Here is a 24,660-nt window from a genome sequence, read left to right as displayed (position 1 = left end):
AATACTCGCGCAGGAAAAAAGCGCAAGACTCAAATATTTGTTTTAAAAAAATACAAAAAAAAGTTGGAGCAACGCTTTTAATGTGTCACAATGCTGACGAGCTGCTGAGCCGCTGCGCATAAGTTGGCTGCATAATGCACGTGCTGTCGGCCGTTGTGCTAAGCGGCTGTGTGACGATTACGACAACGGTAGTTTGCTGCCCGCGCGCATGCGCAGTTGATGGATTTTATTTCTTTACAAGGGATTTTGGGCAACTTTTGAGTTTAGTTTGCTACATTTTAGCGCTTACTGTATTTAAAGTTATATTTAAATTATTTTTATTTTTTTTTTTGATTTTTGTTTTTTAATATTTTTAAAAATATTTTTGCTTAATATTACTGCGATTTATTCAATCTAAGGAAAGATTTTATCGCATATAGTAAAGTTTTTATAATTTTTTTTATAATAAATAATTAATACAAAAATTTAAAAAAATATTTTTTAGTCATTTTGTACACGAAAAAATATTTAGATAATAAAATTTTGGTGATCTAGTCAGCGATGGTGTACTTTGGAGCTAAGTTTTGCTCAAGAGACACTTAAATTAATTTTTTTTATTGTTATATTTCATGTCCCATTAATAAAATTTTGTTTTACTAATATAATTATCATAATTTTAAATAAAATTTAATTATTTAAATATTTTTAAAAATTATTTTTAAATATGTATTTTGTTTTTTTTTTTTTTGAGTTTCAAACCTATGATTTGCAAAAACAAAAAGACAGTCAAATCAATAAGATTTTTTTTATATATTTTTTGTATTTTTTAAAATGGGTATTTAAGTTTAACATTATTTTCTCAGTTCTTTTAGTACTATGTACTATTAATTATGAACAATACCTGCCTCGAAGCCGGAATATTGCCTGAATACTGAAAAAGTAAGTGAAAAGGAAATCCAACCAACTTGCCATCTGCATACCGTCCACTATGCATGTTTGACACAGAGGGAAAGCTCTATGAGAGGCTACTTAAACTAAGATTCGAAGAGGCTATCAACGAAGCTGGCGGAGACTTCTCCAGACAACACGGCTTTAAACCCAGCAGATCAATTGTAGGAGCTATAAAATGCATCAGTTAAAGTGTAGCTGGCAAAAATACAAAATAATCGTCTTGCTGGTGTTTTTAGATGTCTCGAATGCCTTCAACAGCGCTAGATGGGTGGATATGATCGATGCCCTCGGAAAAAGCTTTAAAATCCCTGGCTACCTCAGAGTTGTGGTGCGGAACTACCTTAGTAACAGAAAACAGCTGAACCAAACAAGCAAAATACTTTGTGGCCAAAAATTTCTATATACAAGTACTGTCACCTAAAATGCAAAATAACGTAAAATCACTTTTCATAAGTTTACAGGCGTAGGAAAAACGATATTATAGAAACCACTCAATTTGAAACATAATTTGAGTTTTGGTTATAAAATGGTTATATATTGGTTATGTATTGGGTATATATTGGTTATTATATCTGACAGCAATTTTCGATTTCATTTTGATGATACGTTCTTTTGCATTTTATGTGACGATAGGTAGTCGAAATTTTACTGCATACGCATTTGCTGTACTATTCCTACAAAAAATAGCAAAAAAATATAAATTTCATTAAAACATTTTGAAGTGCTCAAAATATAATTGATTGCTCCTGCCAGCAGCCCAGCCAACTGTATATAAATACAAAATGCATTATACCTGTCTGCCACATACAAAACATAATGCGTCTACACTCACTTGCTGACTGCCTTTATACGAAATTCGGTTGATGATTCAGTGATTTTTAGATAAAAAAAAAATAAATAAAAAGAAAATAATATAAAAAAATGAAAAAATTACAAATAAAATGAAAATTGGGTCTACAGTCTTGAAACCGCTCCCAACTTTTATTTTCTACCTCATTATCTACTACAGGTTTATTGTGCACACACACACTACCACATTTGATTGTGTGCCTTATGTACATACATAAGTGTGCGGCAGGATTCATGCCTCAATTTCAGGGCACTTGTTTTATTGTTGTTGGCATTTCTGTATTCCTTCGCTATCAAATTGTTATCCCAATGCGCACTCGCACAGCAAAGGCGAAGGCAAAAGAAACGTAAATAAAAATTAAAAAGCGAAATTCAGGCACGGCAAACCCCCAATGGGACATCACGAATGCAGGCGTTTTATGATTTTTATATCTCTTGCCTGCTGCCTTTCTGCTGGCAATCGCTCTGTGCATTTGCCTCAATCACTCGCCTGTCGCTTTGTTCCTTACTTTCAATTAAAGTGTATAAAAGAAATTGGGAAAAAATAAGAAATTCTTCTACCTGTCTGCGTCGTCGCAAAGCCAAACGAGTTCTGCTCGCTTGGAATGACGCGCATGCGCTTATTTGCTATGCGTGCGTGTGTGAGTGGGTTTTTGATTTGGTTTTTTTTTTGTAATTTTCGTGTTCTATGTTTGTGCATGCATTTGTTTGCCGCACGTAAATATTTTATTTGCTTTGTTTCGTGTTTGGCGTAGATAATCAAATGCAATCGGGCGATGTACGGTGTGGTAAGGCGGCAGACAGACGCAGGAATCGACAGGTATGCCACGGCTAGTGGCATTGATTTTAACGCAAGCAATAAAGCATAGATATACAGACATGCATTACGTGTGTTTATGTGTGTGTGTGTACGCCGCTCTATCGCTTGTTACGTCAAATGCTGTCGGCGTAGGCATTTTTATTTCCATTACGACGCCTTGAATTTCCGTTAAATCTCCAACGTAGTTACATTTGTTGCAAATCCTGGCATGCCATGCTGCTTTATTATACTTTTCAAACCGATTTTTTATGCAGTTTTGCTGCCATAATTTTTTATTTTTTATTTGGCTTTGTTTGTGCTGTTGTGAGTGGCAAAGCTTTGGCTTAAATTTGTGGGGGGATTGGCATTGAATTAAATTGTTTGGATTGTTATTGGTTAAGATTTTTTATTGAACGAGAATTACTAATTCATTTTATTTTATTTTTATTTCATAAGTTTTTAATACTATTTTTTTGTTTATTTTTTATTTCAAAATTCTTTCATATAAATTCTGTTTTTTTGTTATTCTAATTTATATGTTTATTTTAGTTTTTTCAGATATAATTTTTTTTATTTATTTTATATTTTTTTTAATTTAACATACATAAATATTAATTTAAAATAAAATATTATTTTAATCAATTTTATTTTTCCATATTATTTTATTTTTTATTATTTCATATAAATTTTTTTTTGTTATTTTAATTTATATATTTTTTATTATTAATTATATTTGTTTTAATTTTTTCAGAAATAATTTTTTTTTATTTATTTCACATTTTTTAATTTAACATAAATATTAATTTGAAATAAACTATTTTTTTTTTATTCAATTTTATTTTTCTATATTATTTTCTTTTTATTATTTCACATAATTTTTTATTGCTATTTTAATTTAATAATTTTTTAATATCAATTCTATTTATTTTAATTTTTTTTTCAGAACTAAATTTTTTATTTATTTCATATTTTTTTAATTTAACATAAATATTAATATTAATTATTTTAAATTTTTTTTGCTGTATTTTATTTTAATACTTTTGTTATTTAATATAAATTATTATTAATTTTTTTAGTATATTTTTTAATATTAATTGTATTTATTTGAATTTTTTTTCGAAAGTTTTTTTTTTTTAATTTTTTCTTCACTTTTGGCTCTAAAAAACAACATTTTTTATAAAATAAAATTTTAATTTAATTCATTATTTTTTTTAATTTTATTTTATTTTTCTATATTGTTTTAGTCTTTATTATTTCATATAAATTACTATTTTTATATATTTTTTAACATTAATTGTATTTATTAATTTTTTTTTCAGGAAAAAAACTTTTATTTTTTTCATACATTTTTCTTAATAGTCGAAAAAGTCTTTTCGTATTTGCTACCAATCACTATATACGATTTGCGAATTGAAAAAGTTCCTCTACATTATATATGTTAATGAAATATCTTCCAAGAAATCACGAAATATATCAAAATTTATACCATATGAGACACAAATAAATAGGCCTTCACTCATTAATGTGCACACGCAACAACTTTTTTCGCACAATTTTCGCCAGCCGAAGGAAATTAAGCTGAAACAACGCTTTTGCAGCTCTTTCTACAACGTATGCTTTGGCTTGTTATTGTTGTTCTTGTGCTTGATGAGAATGAGAATGATGTCATACATTTAATGATTCGTCGAAGCCTTTGTAGCAAGCTGAGAATACATGGCAAGAGCCGCGGCAGGCGATTCGCTGGCATGACGCTGCCAACGCTGGCGAGTTAATGAACTTGGCAAAGTGCTCGCTTAAGTGCTGTGGCTGTTGCTGTTGTTTTTGCCAGCGCTTAATGAAAGCTTCCTTTTATTTAAAGTGAAGTGAAGTGAAGTTAATTCGTTACTATTATTATTATGTGTTGCTATTATTGCTATTTTTGTGCTGCTAATGCCTACATTTGAAAGGTTCTTTCCAGCATTTGCTTTGTTGCTTTTGTGCGCCGGCTTGGGGAAGGAAATCATATTTTGATTAGCATGCTGAATTAAGTAAGTTAGCGGCGAGCATGCGAACGTGAATGTGTGTGGAAAAGTTTGAAAAATATTTTAATTAAGTTTTTGTAGGCAAGCGTTACATAAGCGATTTTAAAAATTATTTAAAATTAAAAAAAAAATGTAATTATGAAAAAAATATCAAAATAGAAAAAATAATAATAAAATAAAATAAAATAAAATAAAATAAAATAAAATAAAAAAAAAATAAAATAAAATAAAATAAAATAAAATAAAATAAAATAAAATAAAATAAAATAAAATAAAATAAAATAAAATAAAATAAAATAAAATAAAATAAAATAAAATAAAATAAAATAAAATAAAATAAAATAAAATAAAATAAAATAAAATAAAATAAAATAAAATAAAATAAAATAAAATAAAATAAAATAAAATAAAATAAAATAAAATAAAATAAAATAAAATAAAATAAAATAAAATAAAATAAAATTGAATTAAATTAAATTAAAAGTAAATTAAATTTAGAAAAAAAAATAAAATAAAAAAATTTATATTATTATTTTTTTAATTTAATTTAATTTACTTTAATTTGATTTAATTTAATTTTATTTTAAATATTTAATTTTTTTTATGTTATGTAATTTGTTATACATTAAAATAAAGAAATTTTCTTAATTTATTTAATTAAATTTAAAGATCTTTGATTGACTTAGAAATATTAGACATCTGCTAAAAAATAATATTCATATATATAACAACACTTAAGGGTTCCTAAAAGTGCGCAAGCGAAAAAATTCTTAAGAATAAAAACGAAAAAGGAATTCCAAAAAATTTGAAGGAAAGCACATGCATATCCTCATTATACAAGCCAACTTTCACAATAATTTATTTCCGACATATTTTTGTTAAAAAAAGTCTCTAAATACATTCGCTGTAACCTTTCATTCTACCTGAACAAAAAACCGAAATTTTACCAAAAAAAAATTAACGAAAAACCCAAACATTTGCCGCACGCGCATATCCTTGCACATCCTTTCCGCGTTTGGCAAACGTCCACCTACGACTTAACAACCGACTAACGGAAGTTTTCGGTGCAGCGGCTGCGTGAAGCCAAGCGCTTCACCACAGCACTTAGATAGTTGTCTTTACTTTTGTTTAAGGAAATGGCATGAAATGAAGCGTATTGAAAAAAGTGTGCAAAAGCAGAAAAAACACTCGACAGCAACAACAACGTTGGAGAAATGGCAAGCGTAAGTAAGCACCAGCAGCGACGGAAGAATTATTAGCGGATGTAGCTAACAGTTAACGATCAAACGCGCAGCAAACGCAACAGATGTGCCAAACGAGCAAATGGCGGGCGAGCGCCGAGTGCGCAAATGCCGGCTGGAGCGGGTTGTCAGAAGGGTTTGGCAGCGAAATTCGCAGCACGGCGGGCAATTTGAAAGACAAACACAAATTGTATACAGCTTGATGGCAAATAAGAAGTTGTTGGTGGACTGCTTGTTGTTTTTCCTAAGATTTTTTTCACTGCAGTTCTCTGTATTAAATGACAATTAAAGTGTTGTTGTTGTTGTTGCTGTTGTGTCTCATATGTCTGCAGTCATTTCGATTTCCGTTTACATGGTGATTTGCAGAAATTCGCGGTCGTTTGTTACTTTTGTTGTATTTTTATTAACTTATTTATTTTTTATGTTTATTTGTGATTTTTTTCAAGCAATCGTTTTACTCCTTCTTTGTACCCTTGAGGTCCGTTTAAGATTGTGAAAAATTGCAACTTCATCATATCATCACCTGCTCATCAATTTCGCTGTTTTCGCTGCTGTGGTTTGCACAGCGTGTGAGCGCTGGCGGACACTTGTTTGGCGGCGCTGCTGCAGACTGTCGCACAAATGACTTAGCATTCGATTGTATGTGTATTTAAAATGCTGTATGTATGTATTAGTATATATGCATGTATATGTGCAGCCATAAGCAGTACATATGAGTGTGTGCATACATAAAACCACAACAGAAGACACTTCAAAGGTCCTCTCTTAGACCAAGCGCTAGTAAAAGTGTTGGACATTTCTAAATTTATGTAAGAAAAGGAATATGTTTTTTGTTGCTTTTGCTATAAGGAAATGTTGCTTTTATGGCGAAAGTATTGAGAACTTAATTTTATTTCAATTCTTCAAAGCGTTCGCTGACCAAAACACTAAGCAGCAAGTCTGACGGCAATGAGGTTCGTTAAACTCACAAATTAAAATTATAACTCGAGGGAAAAGCAGTAAATTTGTATAGATTTGCAATTAAAAATATATACACCTAACCAAGAAGTACCTTAGCCAATTGGCAAAGCACTTTTTACCGAGAAATCGCGCACTAAATTCTAACACTTAAAGTTGGCTGCGCTTGCCGGACATTAGCAAATCGTAAAGTCTTGCGCAAATATCGATAATTTTCTAAAGTAAAAGAATGGGGATATGGAAAAGCAAAAACTAAAGAAATTGAAGTCAGTTTACAAACACACACATATGCACATAATGTACATATATACACATACATACAAACACACATTTGTATTTGGCAAAACATCGAACTTATCATTGCCGCTTTATCACCACACGCCTAAGCAAATTACAGCGCAGATAGCGCTCGTGATAGCCAGCACTGGCGAGCGTGTGTCTGCTTGCGTGTGTGCGCATGCGCGCAACTAAGCCTTTGTTGTAATAAAATGCTGGCATTGTGCTTTGTTGCCGTCTGGCGAATTCGCCAACTAACGTTGTTTTTTCGTGGTATTGACGCCGCTCAGATCTTGATTGCATTCTGTTATTGCTGCTTAAATTTTTTCGACTACTTCTTGCTATTCGACTATTCTCTATGCTTTTATTTGTTTGTAAATGCTTTGAAGTTTATTGCCATTTGTTTGTAGGTATGTGTGTGGTGATTGTTATTTAACTTCTTGGAAGTGTTAATTTTATTACGGTAATTGTTTTTGTTGCTATTTTTGTATTTTTATTGACGCACGGCTATTGCTTCATTCTCTGGTTAAAAATGAGATTTGTTGTTGCTACACTAGATGCTGAATAAAATGCTCAATTTCAAATGGAAAGTAAGTTTTAAGTTTTAATTTTTAAGTTTTAAGTTTTAAGTTTTAAGTTTTAAGTTTTAAGTTTTAAGTTTTAAGTTTTAAGTTTTAAGTTTTAAGTTTTAAGTTTTAAGTTTTAATTTTTAAGTTTTAAGTTTTAAGTTTTAAGTTTTAAGTTTTAAGTTTTAAGTTTTAAGTTTTAAGTTTTAAGTTTTAAGTTTTAAGTTTTAAGTTTTAAGTTTTAAGTTTTAAGTTTTAAGTTTTAAGTTTTAAGTTTTAAGTTTTATGTTTTAAGTTTTAAGTTTTAAGTTTTAAGTTTTAAGTTTTAAGTTTTAAGTTTTAAGTTTTAAGTTTTAAGTTTTAAGTTTTAAGTTTTAAGTTTTAAGTTTTAAGTTTTAAGTTTTAAGTTTTAAGTTTTAAGTTTTAAGTTTTAAGTTTTAAGTTTTAAGTTTTAAGTTTTAAGTTTTAAGTTTTCAGTTTTAAGTTTTAAGTTTTAAGTTTTAAGTTTTAAGTTTTAAGTTTTAAGTTTTAAGTTTTAAGTTTTAAGTTTTAAGTTTTAAGTTTTAAGTTTTAAGTTTTAAGTTTTAAGTTTTAAGTTTTAAGTTTTAAGTTTTAAGTTTTAAGTTTTAAGTTTTAAATTTTAAGTTTTAAGTTTTAAGTTTTAAGTTTTAAGTTTTAAGTTTTAAGTTTTAAGTTTTAAGTTTTAAGTTTTAAGTTTTAAGTTTTAAGTTTTAAGTTTTAAGTTTTCTATGTTCTAATTGTTTAGTTTCAAGTTTAATTTAAGTTTAATTTTTTATTTAAAATGTATGTACATCTCTAGTTCAAATACGAGTAAGAAAATTGTGCTGGCACAAAAGACTTAAGCAACGAACTTCAATGTGTTTTCTATGTTGAGCATGTTCATGCTAAGTAAAATACTATACTTTTTGTAAACAAAATTCAACATTCTCATAGAACAGGCAGAAAATCGTCGCTGTTACCACCCAAGAGTCATTAGGCCCAACCTGAACAGAAATAAACTCTGGTTCACACTTATACATATGCATATGGCAGGCTAGGCCGGTTTCCAGCATTAAGAATCTCTACCAGGCGTAACAAGCTGACTTAGCTGGCCCAGTAGTAAGTGTGATTGTGTGTGTGTGGCAAGAGCCATTTTTCCATTATCGATTTCCTTTTGCCTGTTTATAAAAGCCATTACAGAAGGCAGCAAACAAGCGCTGCTGTGTGGAAAGAGGAGAGCGTTCTTTGCATTTGCGTGGCTGCTAGGGATGCTGCGGCATTACGTGTCTAAGCGCTTGTGGCATGTACTACATACATATGTGTATGAATATATGCAAGTGTACATGTGTGCGTGCAATGTTAATGCCGATGATTAACATAATGGCGTTACTAGTTGCTGTAACTAGGAATGAAAATCGCAGCCGCGCTTAGTGGAGGTTAGTAAGTAAATAAAAGGGAAGCGCTATGACTGCTTTTGGTGGCAGAAGAAGGAGTCGAAGCTGCTTGTGAGTGGCCAGCGCACTTGTGTATTTGTAAGCAGTGCAGCGCAGCGTAACTCATTCGCCAGACCGTGGCGCATTAAGTGCTTTGTTTGTGAATACAGAATGCTTATTGCTGAATAACAAGCATACAAACGCAACAACAATCGCACTAAGTACAACAACAAAATATGACAAGCATTAAGCGTTCGGGTATATAAAATAGGCAGACCGCAAAGCAAACTGCTTGGGAAGAAAACTCCGACCGGGAAGACTGCTGGTGGCTGAAGAAAACTCTGAACGAGGCGGCAATGAAGTTGTGTGTGTGTGTGTGTCTGAGTGGTGGCAAATGTGGAATGCGGCATAGAATGGTGAAGATGCGGCGCAAATTCTGAGTGCAAGCGAGAGCGCCCAGCGGTTAGTGAGGTGTGCGTGCGTGAAAAGTATGTTGTTCAGGGTTTTTCTATTTGTTGCAAGGGCAGAGGAAAAAGCAAAAATATGCGAAAAGTGCAGCGGAAATTATTTAGTGGCAGCAAAGTAGCTTGTTAACAGTAAAGTGGTTAGAAAAATTGGTAGAAGAATTCAAAATTATTTTTTGTATAATTTTTGGTTATTTTAGAAAAGTTTACCATATGTTATATACGGAAACGTTACTTCTGAACATGAAATTAATTAACTGACCGAATAAAATTATTTTATTTTTAATTTTATTAATTAAATAAATTAAAATTAATTTAATTAAGTTAATTAAAATAATATTTTTACTTCTAAATAAAATTTTACTTTATACGTAAAAATAATGTTTTAATTAACTTAATGAAAAAATAATAATTAATTTTTAATTAAAAATTGCAATTGTTATTTTTTTAATTTTTTAATTAATTAAGTTAATTAAAAGATGGGAAATGTCTGTATCTTCAAAATCATATGCAAGAAATGCAAGCCACTGGCGTGAAATTAGACTCAGTCTAAGCACGCAAGCCGGGCAAGTTGCTGTAGAAGTTATGGACAAAGCTCACGCTTGATGATTCTTGGCGAACTTCGAAGCTGAGCTGGCTGACAGGCATAACGAAGAGACTTTAGTGCCACCACTCACATGCTGAGGCCTCTTAACCCATACACACACATATATATAAGCTTATGTATAAGTGAATTCACTCATAAATTCCTACTAATCTTTGCTGCTACCCTCAGCCTTAATAAGTATCCACTTGTATGCTTGCATGAGGCTTATTATTATATTTTCTTGTTTTTATGCTAGCATTTCTCGCTGGTTGTGTGTTTGTTTTGCTTAGCGCTAGGCTTAATTAATGGTGAAATGAAAGAAATAATTAATTATTGCATGGGTTTTAGATATTCGAAAGAACAAAACAGCGGAGTTGGTATGAATGGGAAAATCAGTGAACGGCGACGAGTGAACGCACAGCAGACATGCAGAGAAACACACATACACACACCTACATATAAACTTCTGTGCTTATATAAGTATATATAATCATAATAGCTTAGCTGGAACTCAAGCTACAGCTGGAGTGGGGAGTCAACGGGCCGCCAGCTGAACTTCACATACTTCGTATATGTTTTTAGTGCTAAAAACATGAATATTCTTCGGCTGACTGCTAACCCATTACAGCGGGCAACTCTAGCAGTTTGTGCGCATGCGTGTGTTTCGCGCAAATATTTTTGTGTGAAAATTACACTCTTTTCCGTATAATTTCTTGCCTTTATTATTTTCGCAAGCAGACATAATTATAATTATTATATTTGTAAAGTTAGTGGTGTTTGTTGAGCGTAAACAAGTGTTCGAGCTGCCACCTGTTAACTGATTAAAGTGTTTATTTTTGCTAATAAATAATTAAAATAATTTTTTTTTGCATTAAATTAAAAATTTAAGTTATTTATAGTCGCTCTAAGAAACACTTCAGTAAAGAAAAGTATAAGAGTCACACAATATTTCATTTGCAGCCTAAATGTAGGCAATATTTTGTAAAAAAAAATTTTTTTTGTTGATGTAGAATATAGTTGTTAATTCCTCACAAAGAATATGAATTTTTGAATGTAGACACAAATTGTAAATGCGCTTAATATTACATTTGCAGCCTAAATCTTGGCAATATATATATTTTTTGCTGATATAGAGCAGAATTTTTACAATTCCCCCCAATAAATATAAATGTTTGAATGTAACTACAAATTTTTAAGTATCTTCTTATTTTGGAAAAAATTGTTTAGCCTAAATGTAGACTACATTTTCAAAAGAGCTGGTGCTATATCAGTCTTATACCAGTGCTATGTAAGCCTAAAGGTTCTAGAAACGTTGTATAGGACTCCCCAAATTGTTAAAATATGAAAAGTAGCCTGAAAAAGTTGATTTTCTACCAATTCGAAACAAATTAGTATAGCTATTGCATACTTTTAGGATTGTTAAGCAGCTTTGCTTCGATTTAGAAGCGCATATAATAAACTATTTGCTAAGGGTTTATAATATGCTAAATTACTAAATCTGTTTCTAAATGTTTAGCGGTATTTTTAACGTTTCATAAGTTTAGCATACCTTTAGGCACATTTTAATGAAAATTTAGTTGACAAACTTTACAAAACAAAAATTATCGGACAAAACGTTAAATATTATTATTGTAAAAGTATGTTAAAGGCAATTATAATTATATGTAATTTTTTCTGCATACTTTTAGGCTCATATAAACGAAATTTTGACCATAACCTTTACTAAAATCAAAGTATCGGACGAAAGTTTAGCTAGTACTACTGTGAAAATATATTAGAACCGTTTGAAAATAGATAATTCTAAATATATTTCATATTTGTTGCATACTTTCAGGCTGATTAAATATTAAACTTAATTTTGGTGCCATATATATATTTATACTCCCGTTAGAACCTCCTGCTGTGCTTACTTCCACAATATGACTTTATGTATATGTAAATTTGAGGCATTTAAGCTTTCCTACATCACAACTCTTCCCAACAACACCAACTAAAATGTCGTAAATTGCCCAGAACCCCCCAAAAACCAAATATAGCCATTAAAATGTAATAATTTTCCACTCAATTACACTAATACACATTAATATTATAATTAACAAACGCATTCAGCAACGACAGCGTGGTCAAAACAAGCCATTTAGATAACAAGATTAAGCTGACCGAATGGAAAAAAGCACTAAAAGTTTACGCACCCTACATTAGCATATTTAGACCCTTTTCGTGGCGAGAAAAACTAGAAGATTTCTAATGTTTCATTCATAAGCTCCCAAAAGCGATTTGTACAACTAAATTAGAGGCAAGAGTGCGCACAGTTGCGCTGACAACTGAGAAAAATGATACCCAAAACAAAAGCGCGGCGGAGCAAATTTAATATCCGACCGAGGAAAGCACAGCGTTTTGGGGGAAATTAAAGTTTATAGCTTGCATATATAATTTTTATATTAGAATGTACGCTTGCGTAGCCACAATTGAGCTATAAACGAGCGAGATAAGCGTTGGCGGGGTAACAGGGCAGCCAAGCGGCGTAAGCCAGGTGAGCTTGGAGGCTTTGCTTAGATAAGCCGATGAATTCTGACGCTTTTTATTAATCGATTTTATTTTGTTTACTTTTCAGTGTAACCGCATGTGGTAGTTGCTACACAGCAGCAAATAAAAAAATCAAAAATTATGGTAACCCCATTAGAAAGGGAAACAGAAAAATGCTTTGGAAAAAATTGACAGTGAAAAAAGTGCACGAAAAGTTCGAAAGCATTTATCATTTGAATTGTAAACAAATATTATTAAACAACAAGTCTGCGCGCTGGCTACAAACACACACACACACACATGCGCATATACTAGAACTTTCAGAAGCTGTGCCAGCCAAGTGTTGATGCTGTTGTTGTTGTTTAGGACAAGCTTGCGCTGTTACCGCTGCTACTTTCATTCGAAGGTGAAAGAGATTATGTAAGCAAGCATAAAATACAAAAACAAAAAAAAAAATAAGTGGAAAAGAAGTATTAAGTAAAAAGGCAAGACACTTGGAAGAATTGCTGCCACAACAGCCGCGTGACGAGGCAAACGTGTAAACAGTCAGGCGGCCAGTCAGGAGGAAAGAAAGTCGTAAACAAGCAAGAATGCCAAGTAAGACAACAACAGCAAAAAAATACAAAAATAAAACAACAACAAGCACATATATGGCAATAGTTGGCTGGCTGGCTGGCTTGTTGTTGTTGGGCACGCTGGAATGACGGCGAAAATTCTACTGAAAGCGCTGTGAGGCTTTGACTTTTTTGTTATTGTTGTTTTTTTCTCTTCAATTTTTGCTTTCACACACACACACACACTTACATTCATGCCAGTGTAACGAAACGTTAGACTTAAGCAACAAACTGGCTAACTGGCTGTCTGTCAGGCTGACTGGCTGTAAGGTTGGCTTTGGCTGGCTGCTTTGTGGGCTAGCTATGTGCTCGCCACGACATTCACGTACGCGCTAGTAGTGTACCGTGTCTGTGTGAGTGTGTGCGCGTGTATGCGTTGCGGCCATTTCGTTGATGGCGTTGATTAGTTGCGCTTCATTCTTCATTCTAGCCGAGGTGGTAAAAGCGCATTCACATTTTGTTGTGTAATCGCACACACACACACATGCACGCATGCTTTCCTGTGTGAATACATAATAATAAGCGACAAACGAATGATTGAATGAGAAATGTTGTTGGCTTTCAAGTTGTTTTCTGACGAAAAATTGATTTCAGTAGAAAGACAAACAAAGTTGCGTAATTAAAATTGTGTGAGATTAGTTTTTACGCGTGCGATTAGAGCATCACTGCGGGTTAAGCAACTGCGAAGAGAATTTTATGCGAAAAAATGATTGAAGAGTGTTTCTAGTTGAAGTTGTTTATGATTATTTGGTGACAAAAGAGCAAAATAATTAAAAATGAAATAAAAATTATTTTTTTAAACTAATTTTATAAAAAAAAATATATATATAAATATATGAATGATTGATAATTATATACATTATAAATATATTTTTTTGTGAGAAAAATTTTTGAGAAAATATCATGCTTTTTATTTTTTTATTTGCTTAAAAAAGTATTTTCATTTTAAAGATATAGAAAAAAACTTAAGAAAATTGAAAAAAAATATAATTATATAATAATAATTATTAAGAAAATTAAAAAAAATTATAAAAAAATTATAATTTTCTTATTCCAAAATAATTATTATTTAATTAAAAAAACATTAAATAATTTTTTTGTTTTAAATTCCATCAACTACAATTAAAATACTTCAAAATTAAATAAAAGGTTAAAAAAAAATTTTTTTTGAACTTTCCTTCGAAACAATTATATTTTTGGAGAGGAATATACATATATACATATGTTATACAAATTTTATATGTTCCTTAAACTTTTTTAAATTCTGTAATATAAAAACATGTTGTTCAGTAAGAGTTATATTATAATTTTTTTAATGGTAAATTCAACAAATAAAAAAAAATCTTTTAATTTTAATTTCAATTTTAAATGTTTTAATTTTAGTTAATGAAATGGAAAAAAAAAATTTTTTGTATATATGTATTTTTAAAATAATTATTTTAATTTAGGAAAACTATAATTATTTTTAATATTTATAATAATAAATAAAAATAAAAAATATAAATTTTGTCCATATCTTTAATATAAAAATCCTTTTTTAAGCAAATAAAAGGCATTTTTTGGAAAATAAAATTACATATTATTTAAGTTAAGAAAAGTGAGAACACAAATTTTTTTGAGAAAAAAAAATATATTTTTTTTAATTATTTTATACTTGTAACAGAAAAATACTTGTTTTATAAAAAATAAAATGAAAAATAATATTTGTAAATTAAGCAAAAAAATTTATTGAGATAATAAGATTTAGTTTCAAAAAATTCAAAAAAATATTGTTTGAGAAGAAAATAAAAAAAAAATATTTTGTTACAAGTTTTTTTATTTTTGGTTAATTTTGAGTTAAAAAATTTGGTTATAAAAACTGAAAAATAATTTTTTTTAAATATACAAAAAAAGTTTATTATTTTGAAGAAAAATTTTTTGTTAAATAATATTCATTTTCGTGTTAAAAAAATAAAAAAAATAAATAAAATTTTTATGTTTGGTTAATTTTGAATTATAAAATTTTTGTTTTAAATTTAAGTGTATGAAGTCTCATACATTTTTAAAAAATTTAAGATTATGAAATTTGATGGAAAATATTTTTTTTTTTAATAATATTTATTTTTGTTGAGGAAGATTTAAAACAAATACTTTTTTTAGTAAAAAAATTTTTTTTTTTAACAAAAGAATTAAAAAAAAAATATTAAATTTTTTTAAATATTTAATTTTTATTTTCAATGAAGCTATACTAGGGCGTGTTATATATTTGAGACTCAAGTACCTCACAAATTTAGGCGGAAATATGCTTTCAATGCAATTTTGAAAATTTGAAGAAAAAAATATCAACTTAAAAAGCCTTTGTGAGCCAAAATAGCAAAGAACACTTGAATTTTTCTCAAACATGTTTATAATTAATTAATTAATTTACATATTTATGACATAAAATTGCATTAACACACAAATATGAATATACTTTGCATTGTAGAAAACCATTATGGCGCATGAATGCCTCAAAGCAATGAATGAAAATATAATAAATCGCCACATTAAACGAATTTATTTGAGTTCACAATTATTTGCGAGCACAATAAGTGACTTTACTAAGCAAATCACAACATAAACACAAACAGAAACGCTAAAAAAAGCGCGCAGAATCAAAGCGAAGGCAGCAGAATGCAAAAGCGACATTTAAACAGTCGTTGACAATCACTCATTTCGGGCAATCACTCAGCGGCAGCGGCGGCGGCATGCACGCCTTTTATTGAGCGCGACGGTAGCCATTCGAATGGCAATGTAAGCGTGGCGTGTGGGTGTGTGGGTGCTGGCAGTCAATCAAGCAGCCGGAGTCAAGCGGGCTGGCCGTCATTCATACGGTTAATGCGCTTTGAAACATTTGCGATTTCTGAATTTTTGCATTGTTTCGCTGGCAAAGCGATCAACAATTATTCCTGCGCTAAATTATGGCACAACCACTAATATGCATATAGGTGTGTGTATATGTGTTGTAAGTGTTGTTGCTTGCTGACAATATAAGGTAAACACACCCCCATGCAAAGCAGTTAGATGGAGTGCGCTGAAATAATAATGATCGCAAGAAATTAAATGAGCAAAAAATTACAAAAACACATGCGCAAAAGCAACAAAAAAAAGTTTAAGAACAAAATGCAAAAATGAGAGATCATTACATTTGCGCAGCTTCAACTGTTTGTCGACGCTACAATTGCATGATATTCGCATTGGTTCATGCTGCGCTTGGCAGCTGAGTCCCTAAGCTTTCAAGTATCGCCTTTTTGCCTCCACCCAGTGGTGATTTTTTGCGCCAGCGCGCCTCTGAGGGTGTGCTTTTTATTTGCGCACTAAATTTCGTGAGGACAAATGCTGCAGCAAAGTAGAATAAACTGTTTGTATATAGTATATATGTATATGTATAAATAATTATTTTGCCACTTGCGCGCTGCAAGGGGCTGGCATGTGTCAAGCTGTCGTGTTTGTTGTCAAATTGTGTGCGCTTAGCGGCGGCAAACGCGAGTAAGCGCGGCTCATTTGTCGGCCAGCGCTTAGTTCTCGGCTTTATATAGATATAGATATAGATAGATATGTGTGTTACAAATAATAATTTTGTTTTGTTGTTATTGTTATTTTAACAAAATGGGTGTTGACCAATTGTTGTTTGCTATTAATTAGTTTAGATGACTTTTATCGCCAGTTGGCAATCGAACAGACAGCGATATACACATGTGGAGTGCGGCGATGACTTAATTAAATCAGTAAATGAGCGAAATTATTAAATACACAATAAAATTGAAAATAATGCTTTAATGCATACACTATAAAGTGATGGTCAATTAAATATTTATTGTATGTAATTAGGGAAGCTTGAAAATGAAGGCTAAAAAGGGAGGAAAACAAAAGCCGCAAAACAAGATTTTCTTTTTAAATATTTCTTTTTCAAAAACAGATTTTGTGCTTAAAAAAATATTTTAATAAAAATTATTTAATTTAATTAAGACTAATTTTTAAGGTTAAAGACAAAAAAAAATTAATATTAAAAAAATATTTTAAATGCAAATCATAATCTTTTGCGCTTTAAAAGTTAAAAAAAAATATTATTTTAATTAAAACTAATTTTTTAAGTTGAAGAAAATTAAAAAAATAGTATTATTTAAAAAAATGTCTTCAGTTCAAATTTTTACGTTTTGCATTTAAAAAAAATACTTTAATAAAATGATTATTTTAATTAAGATTAATTTTTAAAGTTAAGGAAAAATGAAAAAATTTTATTATAATTTAAAAAAATAGTTTAAATTAAAATTATTATGTTTTTTAATCATAGAAATATATTTAAATTTTTATTATTTTTGTTTTTTGATTAAATGATTCTTTTACCTAAAAATTAATCTTACGTGAAAAATTAATTTTATTTAAAATGTTTTCTTTTATACAAAAAATACTTTTAAATTTTTTTTTTATGTACAAAAACATATTCTTTAATTAGGTTAATTTTAATAATTTTTTCAAGTAATATTTTTGATTTGTTTGTATTTAAAAAAATATATTTAAATTAAGATCATTATTATTTTTTAATTAAATTATTCTTTAACTTATAAAATTAGTCTTAATTAAAAAAATTAATTTTATCTAAAATATTTTCTTTGATACAAAAAATATTTTTAAATATTTTTTTATGTGCAATAACATATATTTTTTTAATTAAGCTAATTTTCTTAATTATTTTTTTTTAATAATTTTTTTGGTACTTTTTTTCAAAATAATTAAACTTTTCAAAATATTTTTTTATTAAAATATTTTCTTATAAACAAAATATTTTTAAAGTGTTTTTTTTTAATTATTTTTTAATTAAAAATATATTATTTTCTATTTTTTCAATTTCATTTCTTTTCATTTTTATCACATGCAGATATCCAACTCTCACTTCTAATATGACATATTCTTTGTGCGTCAATGACTTTCAGCGTTTTTATTCGTTGAAAATAATTTTTTCTTACTTTTTATTTTTTTTTTGCACTCATTTGTAGCAATTTGTTCTTTATTCATATTTATGTTGCTTTTATTTGCTATTTTTCGTGTTTTTGCATAGATAATTGTGTTCTAACAACGTGTTTATAACATTGCTCTTACAAATAGTTGAAAATCTATTTTTGTACAAAAGACTGAAGCAGCGAACTTGTTTCGACTTATAGTATTAAGCAATTCCTTATATAAATCTGTGACGAACAAATAAGAAATAAACGGTAAATTTGCGTCAAAACGAGAGTGACACGCAGCCGAATATGCTTTCAACTTTTTATGCAAATATTCAGCAAATAAATAAAAATATTTTTAGAATAATATATGTTTGTTGCAGAGCAGGAATTGAAAGTATAAGCAGTGAGCATGGTTGCTGGACTGGACGTGCATTTAATATTGGCTAAATTGTGTATAGAATTAAAAAAAAAAGAAAATTATTTATGGAAATAAAATTCACTTTTGTTGTTTTTGAAAAATTTTATGTTCGATTTGAAACTGAAAATAGCAGTTTTTAGACATGTAAAATAATTTTAAGCTCCATTAAACACTAATTATTTGTTTCTTTTAACGTTTATGAGCAAAAATGATAGAATAAGCAGATTTAAGGGTCAATAATATGTCATACAATTTTCTACACCTTTTCAAATAACCTTATTGACTTTAGTATACATATTCTTGTGGAAAATTATTATTTTTTAATATTTCCTCCCCAAAAAATATGCTCTTATTCTATTTATTGAGGTATTTCCAGCAATTTTATTTGGGAAAGGGATGCAACACCCTAGTCAGGGAGCCAAATACACATTTTGTTATTTTAAAAATATAACTTTGATTCACTGAAAGCCAAAGTTTTGGGGCATTAGAATTATATTTAAGAAAAAATAAAACAAAAGACTTAAGACACGAACTTGCATGGAGTTATTTTTTCATAAGTTTTCAATATTACATTTTTAAAACATTATTTTTATTTGAATATTATTATTATTTGAGTATTGATTTTAAAAAATTTCACTCTTTTCATTATTTTTGTGTATTTTTTATTGAATTTTTTAAATTAAGTTAATTTCAAATTTTATATACAGCGAAGTTCGTTGCTTAAGTCTTTTGTGTCTTCCATATAAAACTATGGCAAATGCTTCGGCGCATCAAATACGCATAAGAAAAGAACCCTAAGCAAAAAAAAAATAAAAATGTTTCTTCCTTCCAAATCTATATATTATATATCCAACCTACAACAACACTTCACAGAACAAAAAAAAACAAAAATCGAGTAAAAATTTTGAACTTACCTTCAGCAGCGTCAGCATCATTATCAACATTATGTAATTTCTTCTCTTGCTGTTGTTGTAGTTGTAATTGTTGTTGGCCGAAGTAGTAACGGCGATGATGGAAGCGCTTGCGCGACAACGGCGGCGTATTTGGCGCAGTTGTTTCTGCTGTTTCGGTTGTTGCTGTGCTTGATTTCACCAGGAGATTCACTGGCTCCTCACTTGCCACATTTGCTGTTTGCACATCCTCAATAACTGTCGACACTGTTGTTGCCGTTGCAGTTGTGGGCGATGTGCTGCGCTTGTCCACCAGCAAGGCAGTCGCTGCCTCCGCCTTGCCCAGCGGTTCGGGCGTCTTGGGCGGCTGCACCGGTGCCGGTACGAGTGCTGGTGGCGAGGGTGTGGTGTGCGCTCTGTAGCCACTATGTAGGCCGAGTTGGTGCCGTGCTGGTGGCGTGTACGAGCGTGTGGCACCGGGCGGTGTGTTCGGCTTGCCATTGCCCACCGGAGGCGAAGGACTCAGCGGTGGAACCAGGCGGTCATCTTCGTTTTTGTCCTGCAGCAGATTCTGTGATTCCAGCAGGCGTTGTTGCTGCTGGTGCAGCCGATTCTTGATGAGAAAAATTTTCGGCATTTTGTTGGTTGTGTGTGTTCGTTTGGGCAAAAAGTTTAAGTTTGTTAATTAGCTACAACTTTCTTTCTCTTTTCACTGGGTTTGGAATGTTGCAGTCATAGTCACTGCCAGCAAAACACTAATCCACGCTGTGTGTTTTTGCTGGAGCTGCAAGTGCCACTGTGTTGGCGTGCACAGTTGTTGTTTGTTTTGGAAAATTCTTTTTGAGAATATTTTGGGTTTTTTTAATGCGTTTACTTATGTGTAATTTTTGTAAAATTTAACTTTTTGTTGAGTGCGCGCGTGCGCCATTTCGTACACTGCACAAAGTATTCTTTTTTGAAATTTTTTATTTTTTGAAAAAAATTGTTTTTTCAATTTTTTATTTTTTTTTGAAAAAATTTTTGTTTTCAAATTTTTTATTTTTTAATAAATAATTTGTTTTGAATTTTTTTATTTTTAAAAAAATATTTTTTTTGAAATTTTTTATTTTTTTTAATTATTTTTACCCAAAATTTTTTTTGCACTCATAATTTCTTTTTCAGCGAAATTTTTTTTCTCAAAAATTTTGTCTTTAAAATTTTTTTCTTAAAAGTTTTCTTTTATTGTTTTTCCTAAATTTTTTTTTTACAATTTTTGGGTTTTTAATTTTTTTTTTCACCAAAATTTATGAACACACTTTTATTGTATTTCAGTTTTTTATATTTTTTAATTTTGTTTTATTTTCCAGTATTTGTTGAACACAGTGCTAGTGTTTGATTTACTGTTCGGGCAGTTTTCTGTTTTTGAGAACGATTATATACTCGATATTCGTATTTTTAATTCATATTTGTTCTCGTTTTTTAATTTGTTTTATTACAGAATATTTTTCTGTTTTCCAAAATCTTTTCAAAAATATTTTTAATAATTTTTTTTTATCAAAAACTGCTTGGAAACATTTTTCAATTTGGTTTCTACTCCTTTTTCACACGAAAAATTCTTTGTTAAGCTCGCAGCTTATAATCCTTTATGTGTCACAATTTTCTTATAAAAATTTCATATTTTTCACTTCTCACAAATATTCACTTCACTTGGACTATTTTCCGATTTTCAGCCTTTTGCTTAATGCCTTGCGCTTGTTTCTGTTTCCTTGCGTGTTTTTCTGGCAGTAGGAAATTGCTATGCTACACAAATGTATAGGCACTTATATGTGTGTATGTATGTATGTGTTTGCTTTTCAACTTAGAACTTCAAGAACAAGATCAAGTGGTGATGCACTGTTAGTTTGATTATTGCAAAGCGACGAACGCGATTTGGAAGCGCTACACGCGTGTATCCTCAACGCTGGATCGTCTCTTACTGTATTCCAGCGGTACTCGCGCACAAGCAGTTAGTCCAAAGTCGGCCCGTTGTGCGGACGCTGTCGACGCCGTCAATCAGCAGCAGCGGTTCATCCAATACCCACACACACTCACACATATACACAGGTGTGTGAGTTTGGGCGCAAGTGTGTAGAAAGTGTAGCTCAACGCCGACAATGTCGGGCAACGGTGGCGCATCGGCACTTTTACACGGCCGCTCGATCGTTGGCGACCGTCGTCGTTACTTCGTCTTTTCAACGAACACTTATTTTATTATAAGAACTAAGCGATTGTGCGTGTGTGTGTGTGCCGTTGTTAGAAGTTCTTACTTTTGTCACTAATATATTTTCATGCAATGTTGTTGTCGTTGTTGTAAATGCAGAAAAACACCGTAAGCCGCAGTGTAACGTACGAGCAGCGTATGCGGTTAGAACTGAGCGCGACACTCGACCGATCAGCGTTCTAAGCCAAACCGCGCTCTCTGCCAAGCCTCGATTGCGTGCCCAAGTGGGTTGACGCAGCAGCGCCTGTGCGTGTATTGGTGCTGAGTGCAGGTGATCTTGGCTCAGGTAAGCCCACAACTTCCCGCTTGCAAGTGTTTGGGGTTGTTTGCTTGCCGCGGCCTCTATGTATGCTGCTCTCTGCTGCCGCGCTCTTTGTATTTCTTTGTATGTGTTGTTGTCTATGCGTGTGTGTTTGTGTTTAACGGTTTTAGCATTTTACCTGTCTTTACTGTTTCTTCTGATTGTCACTGTGTGTTGCTGTTGTAGAGCGCGCCAGTCGTCGCACGCACACTCGCTCATTTGGCGCTGTCTCACCTGTTGGCCGCTTATTGGAGATTTTCCCAACTGGCGCTCTCTCACTCTCACTGTGTGTGTAACGTGCTTGCGCTCTTGCGCTGCTCACTGTTGATTTCATCGCATACAGTTACTCAGCTGAGCGCCCGCTCGGCTCTAGCTGTAATGGCCGGTAGCTCCAATGTACGGTTGTTTTTTTGTTGTTTGTGTTTGCTCTTCAACCACATGTTTTTGTCATACGCGTAAAACTCTTCGTCGCGGACGCCTTAGTCCCCTCGTAGTGCCGCTGGCTTCAGGTCTGCTTCGCATTTGTATGCTTGCTTAGTTTTTCTTTCGTAGTTTTGCTTTGGTTTCTTGATTTGCGGCTCAATTCCGACTTGAATTTGGCTTCGCCGGCCATGCCGACAGCCAGCGGTCGCGGCTTCATAGTTCAGAGTCAAGGTAGAGGTAATACTTGTATTACCTTTGTGCCAGGTTTTTTTGAATTGTTTTTGTTTCTTCTGTTGTTGTTGTTGTGCAGGTTGTACGTTAGTATTCAGCTTGTTGCTTGCTGCTCTTCTTCTTCTTCTGCTTCGTTTTTAACCACTCCGCTGTGTGTCTCTATTATTGCCGGCAAGTTGGCGTTGCTTTGTTGTTGTGTTTTTCTACATTTTCGTCGTTTTCGGCCGCGATGGTGTCTGGGCTATTACTTCATACAGCACTTTTCGTGGTGTTGGTATGTGTGTGTGTGTGTATTTGGTGGCATATAACTCTTGCTTTAACGATGTTTTTCTTGTTATTGCTCTTGACTCTGAATTTTAGCCATTTGCGGTCTTTTTAGTGTTTAGATATATTTTTTATTTTTGTTTTTATTGTTGTTCTTCGAAATTGTTTCGGTTTTTTTGGCCTCTTGGCTTGTTGCATGTTTATCGCTGCAGTTCTTGGTGGTTTTTCGCTTTTGGCCAAATTTAAGGCAGGCACCGTGTGGTTTCCCATACTCGTGTGTATGTATGTATCCGCGTGTTGTTGTTGTGCAGTAACGATTGGAAGAAAATTGGGTGTTTGGTAGTCGCTGGCAGTTTTTGCTTTTGTTGAGTGTGGTTGTATGTGCGTGCTTCCGTAGATAATAGGTTAGTTTTCTTCAAGTGAGTGCAGCGTGGTTTCGCTTTTCGATTTTGAGTTAAATAATGAAAGCTTCTTTGAGGAAGGAAAGATAACTATATTGGTGTCAATATTCTCTTTTCTTCTTCTTCAATGTTTTAAGATACATCACCTTAAAGTATTGAAGCAAGAAAGGGTGATATAACCTACAATATAGGTCCAATGCATATATTTTTAAGTACTTTTCAGAGAGTCGAAATCAATTTCGAAATTAAGATAGATAAAATGTTCTGAAAATTAGGAAATTTAATTATTTTATGGTAGCACTTAGAACTATTAAACTTTCCTGGAAGTTTGAATATTCTTTTCTGGACTATTGCATCAATTACTTATTTCTATTATTAAGCAACTTCTTCGGCTTCTTATATCAGAAAACAGTATGTTGTTTGTCATCATCTTCAAAATCACCGTTGTACATTGAAATAACCTCCACATTAAATTCTAGATTCACCAAAAAGTAATTATATTCTCAGTGATAATGCTTCCCAAAAATGGTCTTCATTAAGAGGCAATGTGGTCTATCTCCTAATTTGATCTTTCTAAAGTTGATAGTGAAAGTGCTCTCGTTTGAAATGAAAGCTTAGAGCTTTTTCCTGAAACATCTAGAATAAACTCATTACTCCTGAGGATCACTAACTAGTTGGTTATTATCCTTCAACCTCAGCAAAAGCCAATCGATTAACATACATATGTGAAAAGTTTCAGCGGCCTCAGCAGCCACTTTTTTAATTTTTTGTAGATAAAGAAAAGACTTTCTTAACAATGTGACTACAAAAATATAACAGTATGGTTTCGGGTACCAATCACACATTAATTAATGGCACAACAACCAGAAAGCAGAAAGTTCACTAAAAGCTCTATGAAAGTTCTGCGTAAGCTTTTTAGTCCAGTTCAGACAATGTTATCTTTGGAGAATTGTAATGATTTTACGATTTTTTCATTACAAATTGTTGGTACCAATGTAAGCTCTTACTAAAAAAAATGTTTTCACATGACTTAATGATTTTTTAACAAAAAGCTCTATGAAAGCTCTTACTAAAATAAAGTGTAGCTCTAGTTATCGGGATTTATTGGCTATTTTGGTAATTGATACTTACTCACTGAGAGCTTTTATAAGATTTCTTGAGTATAAAATAAAAATATATTTTTTAAGCGAATGGCTTTACTGTCAGAAATCAGTGAGTTCACTAAAAGCTCAGCGAAAGCTTTTTAGTCCAATTGAAGAAGTGTAAT

The 24,660-nt window shown here is 31.3% G+C and overlaps 1 protein-coding gene across 2 annotated transcripts in view; it reads right to left on the bottom strand.

The window, feature by feature from the left end:
- The window catches only part of LOC126758534 (transcriptional regulator ovo), a 74,367-nt gene extending 53,948 nt beyond the window's left edge, over positions 1-20,419 (bottom strand). The window contains exon 1 of one of the 2 annotated variants that reach the window (XM_050472836.1): positions 19,559-20,419. In XM_050472836.1, the coding sequence (XP_050328793.1) occupies positions 19,559-20,171 (613 nt within the window). In that variant the 5' untranslated portion in view covers positions 20,172-20,419. The remainder of the gene's footprint in view (positions 1-19,558) is intronic. The other variant, XM_050472837.1, reaches the window with a different exon arrangement.
- Between the last annotated feature and the right edge of the window lie 4,241 nt (positions 20,420-24,660).

This window comes from Bactrocera neohumeralis, chromosome 5 (genome assembly GCF_024586455.1).
Source record: "Bactrocera neohumeralis isolate Rockhampton chromosome 5, APGP_CSIRO_Bneo_wtdbg2-racon-allhic-juicebox.fasta_v2, whole genome shotgun sequence".
Taxonomy (NCBI): Eukaryota; Metazoa; Arthropoda; class Insecta; order Diptera; family Tephritidae; genus Bactrocera; species Bactrocera neohumeralis.
Note: the sequence above shows the minus strand (reverse complement) of the source record. Positions and strands in the feature narration are given on the sequence as shown.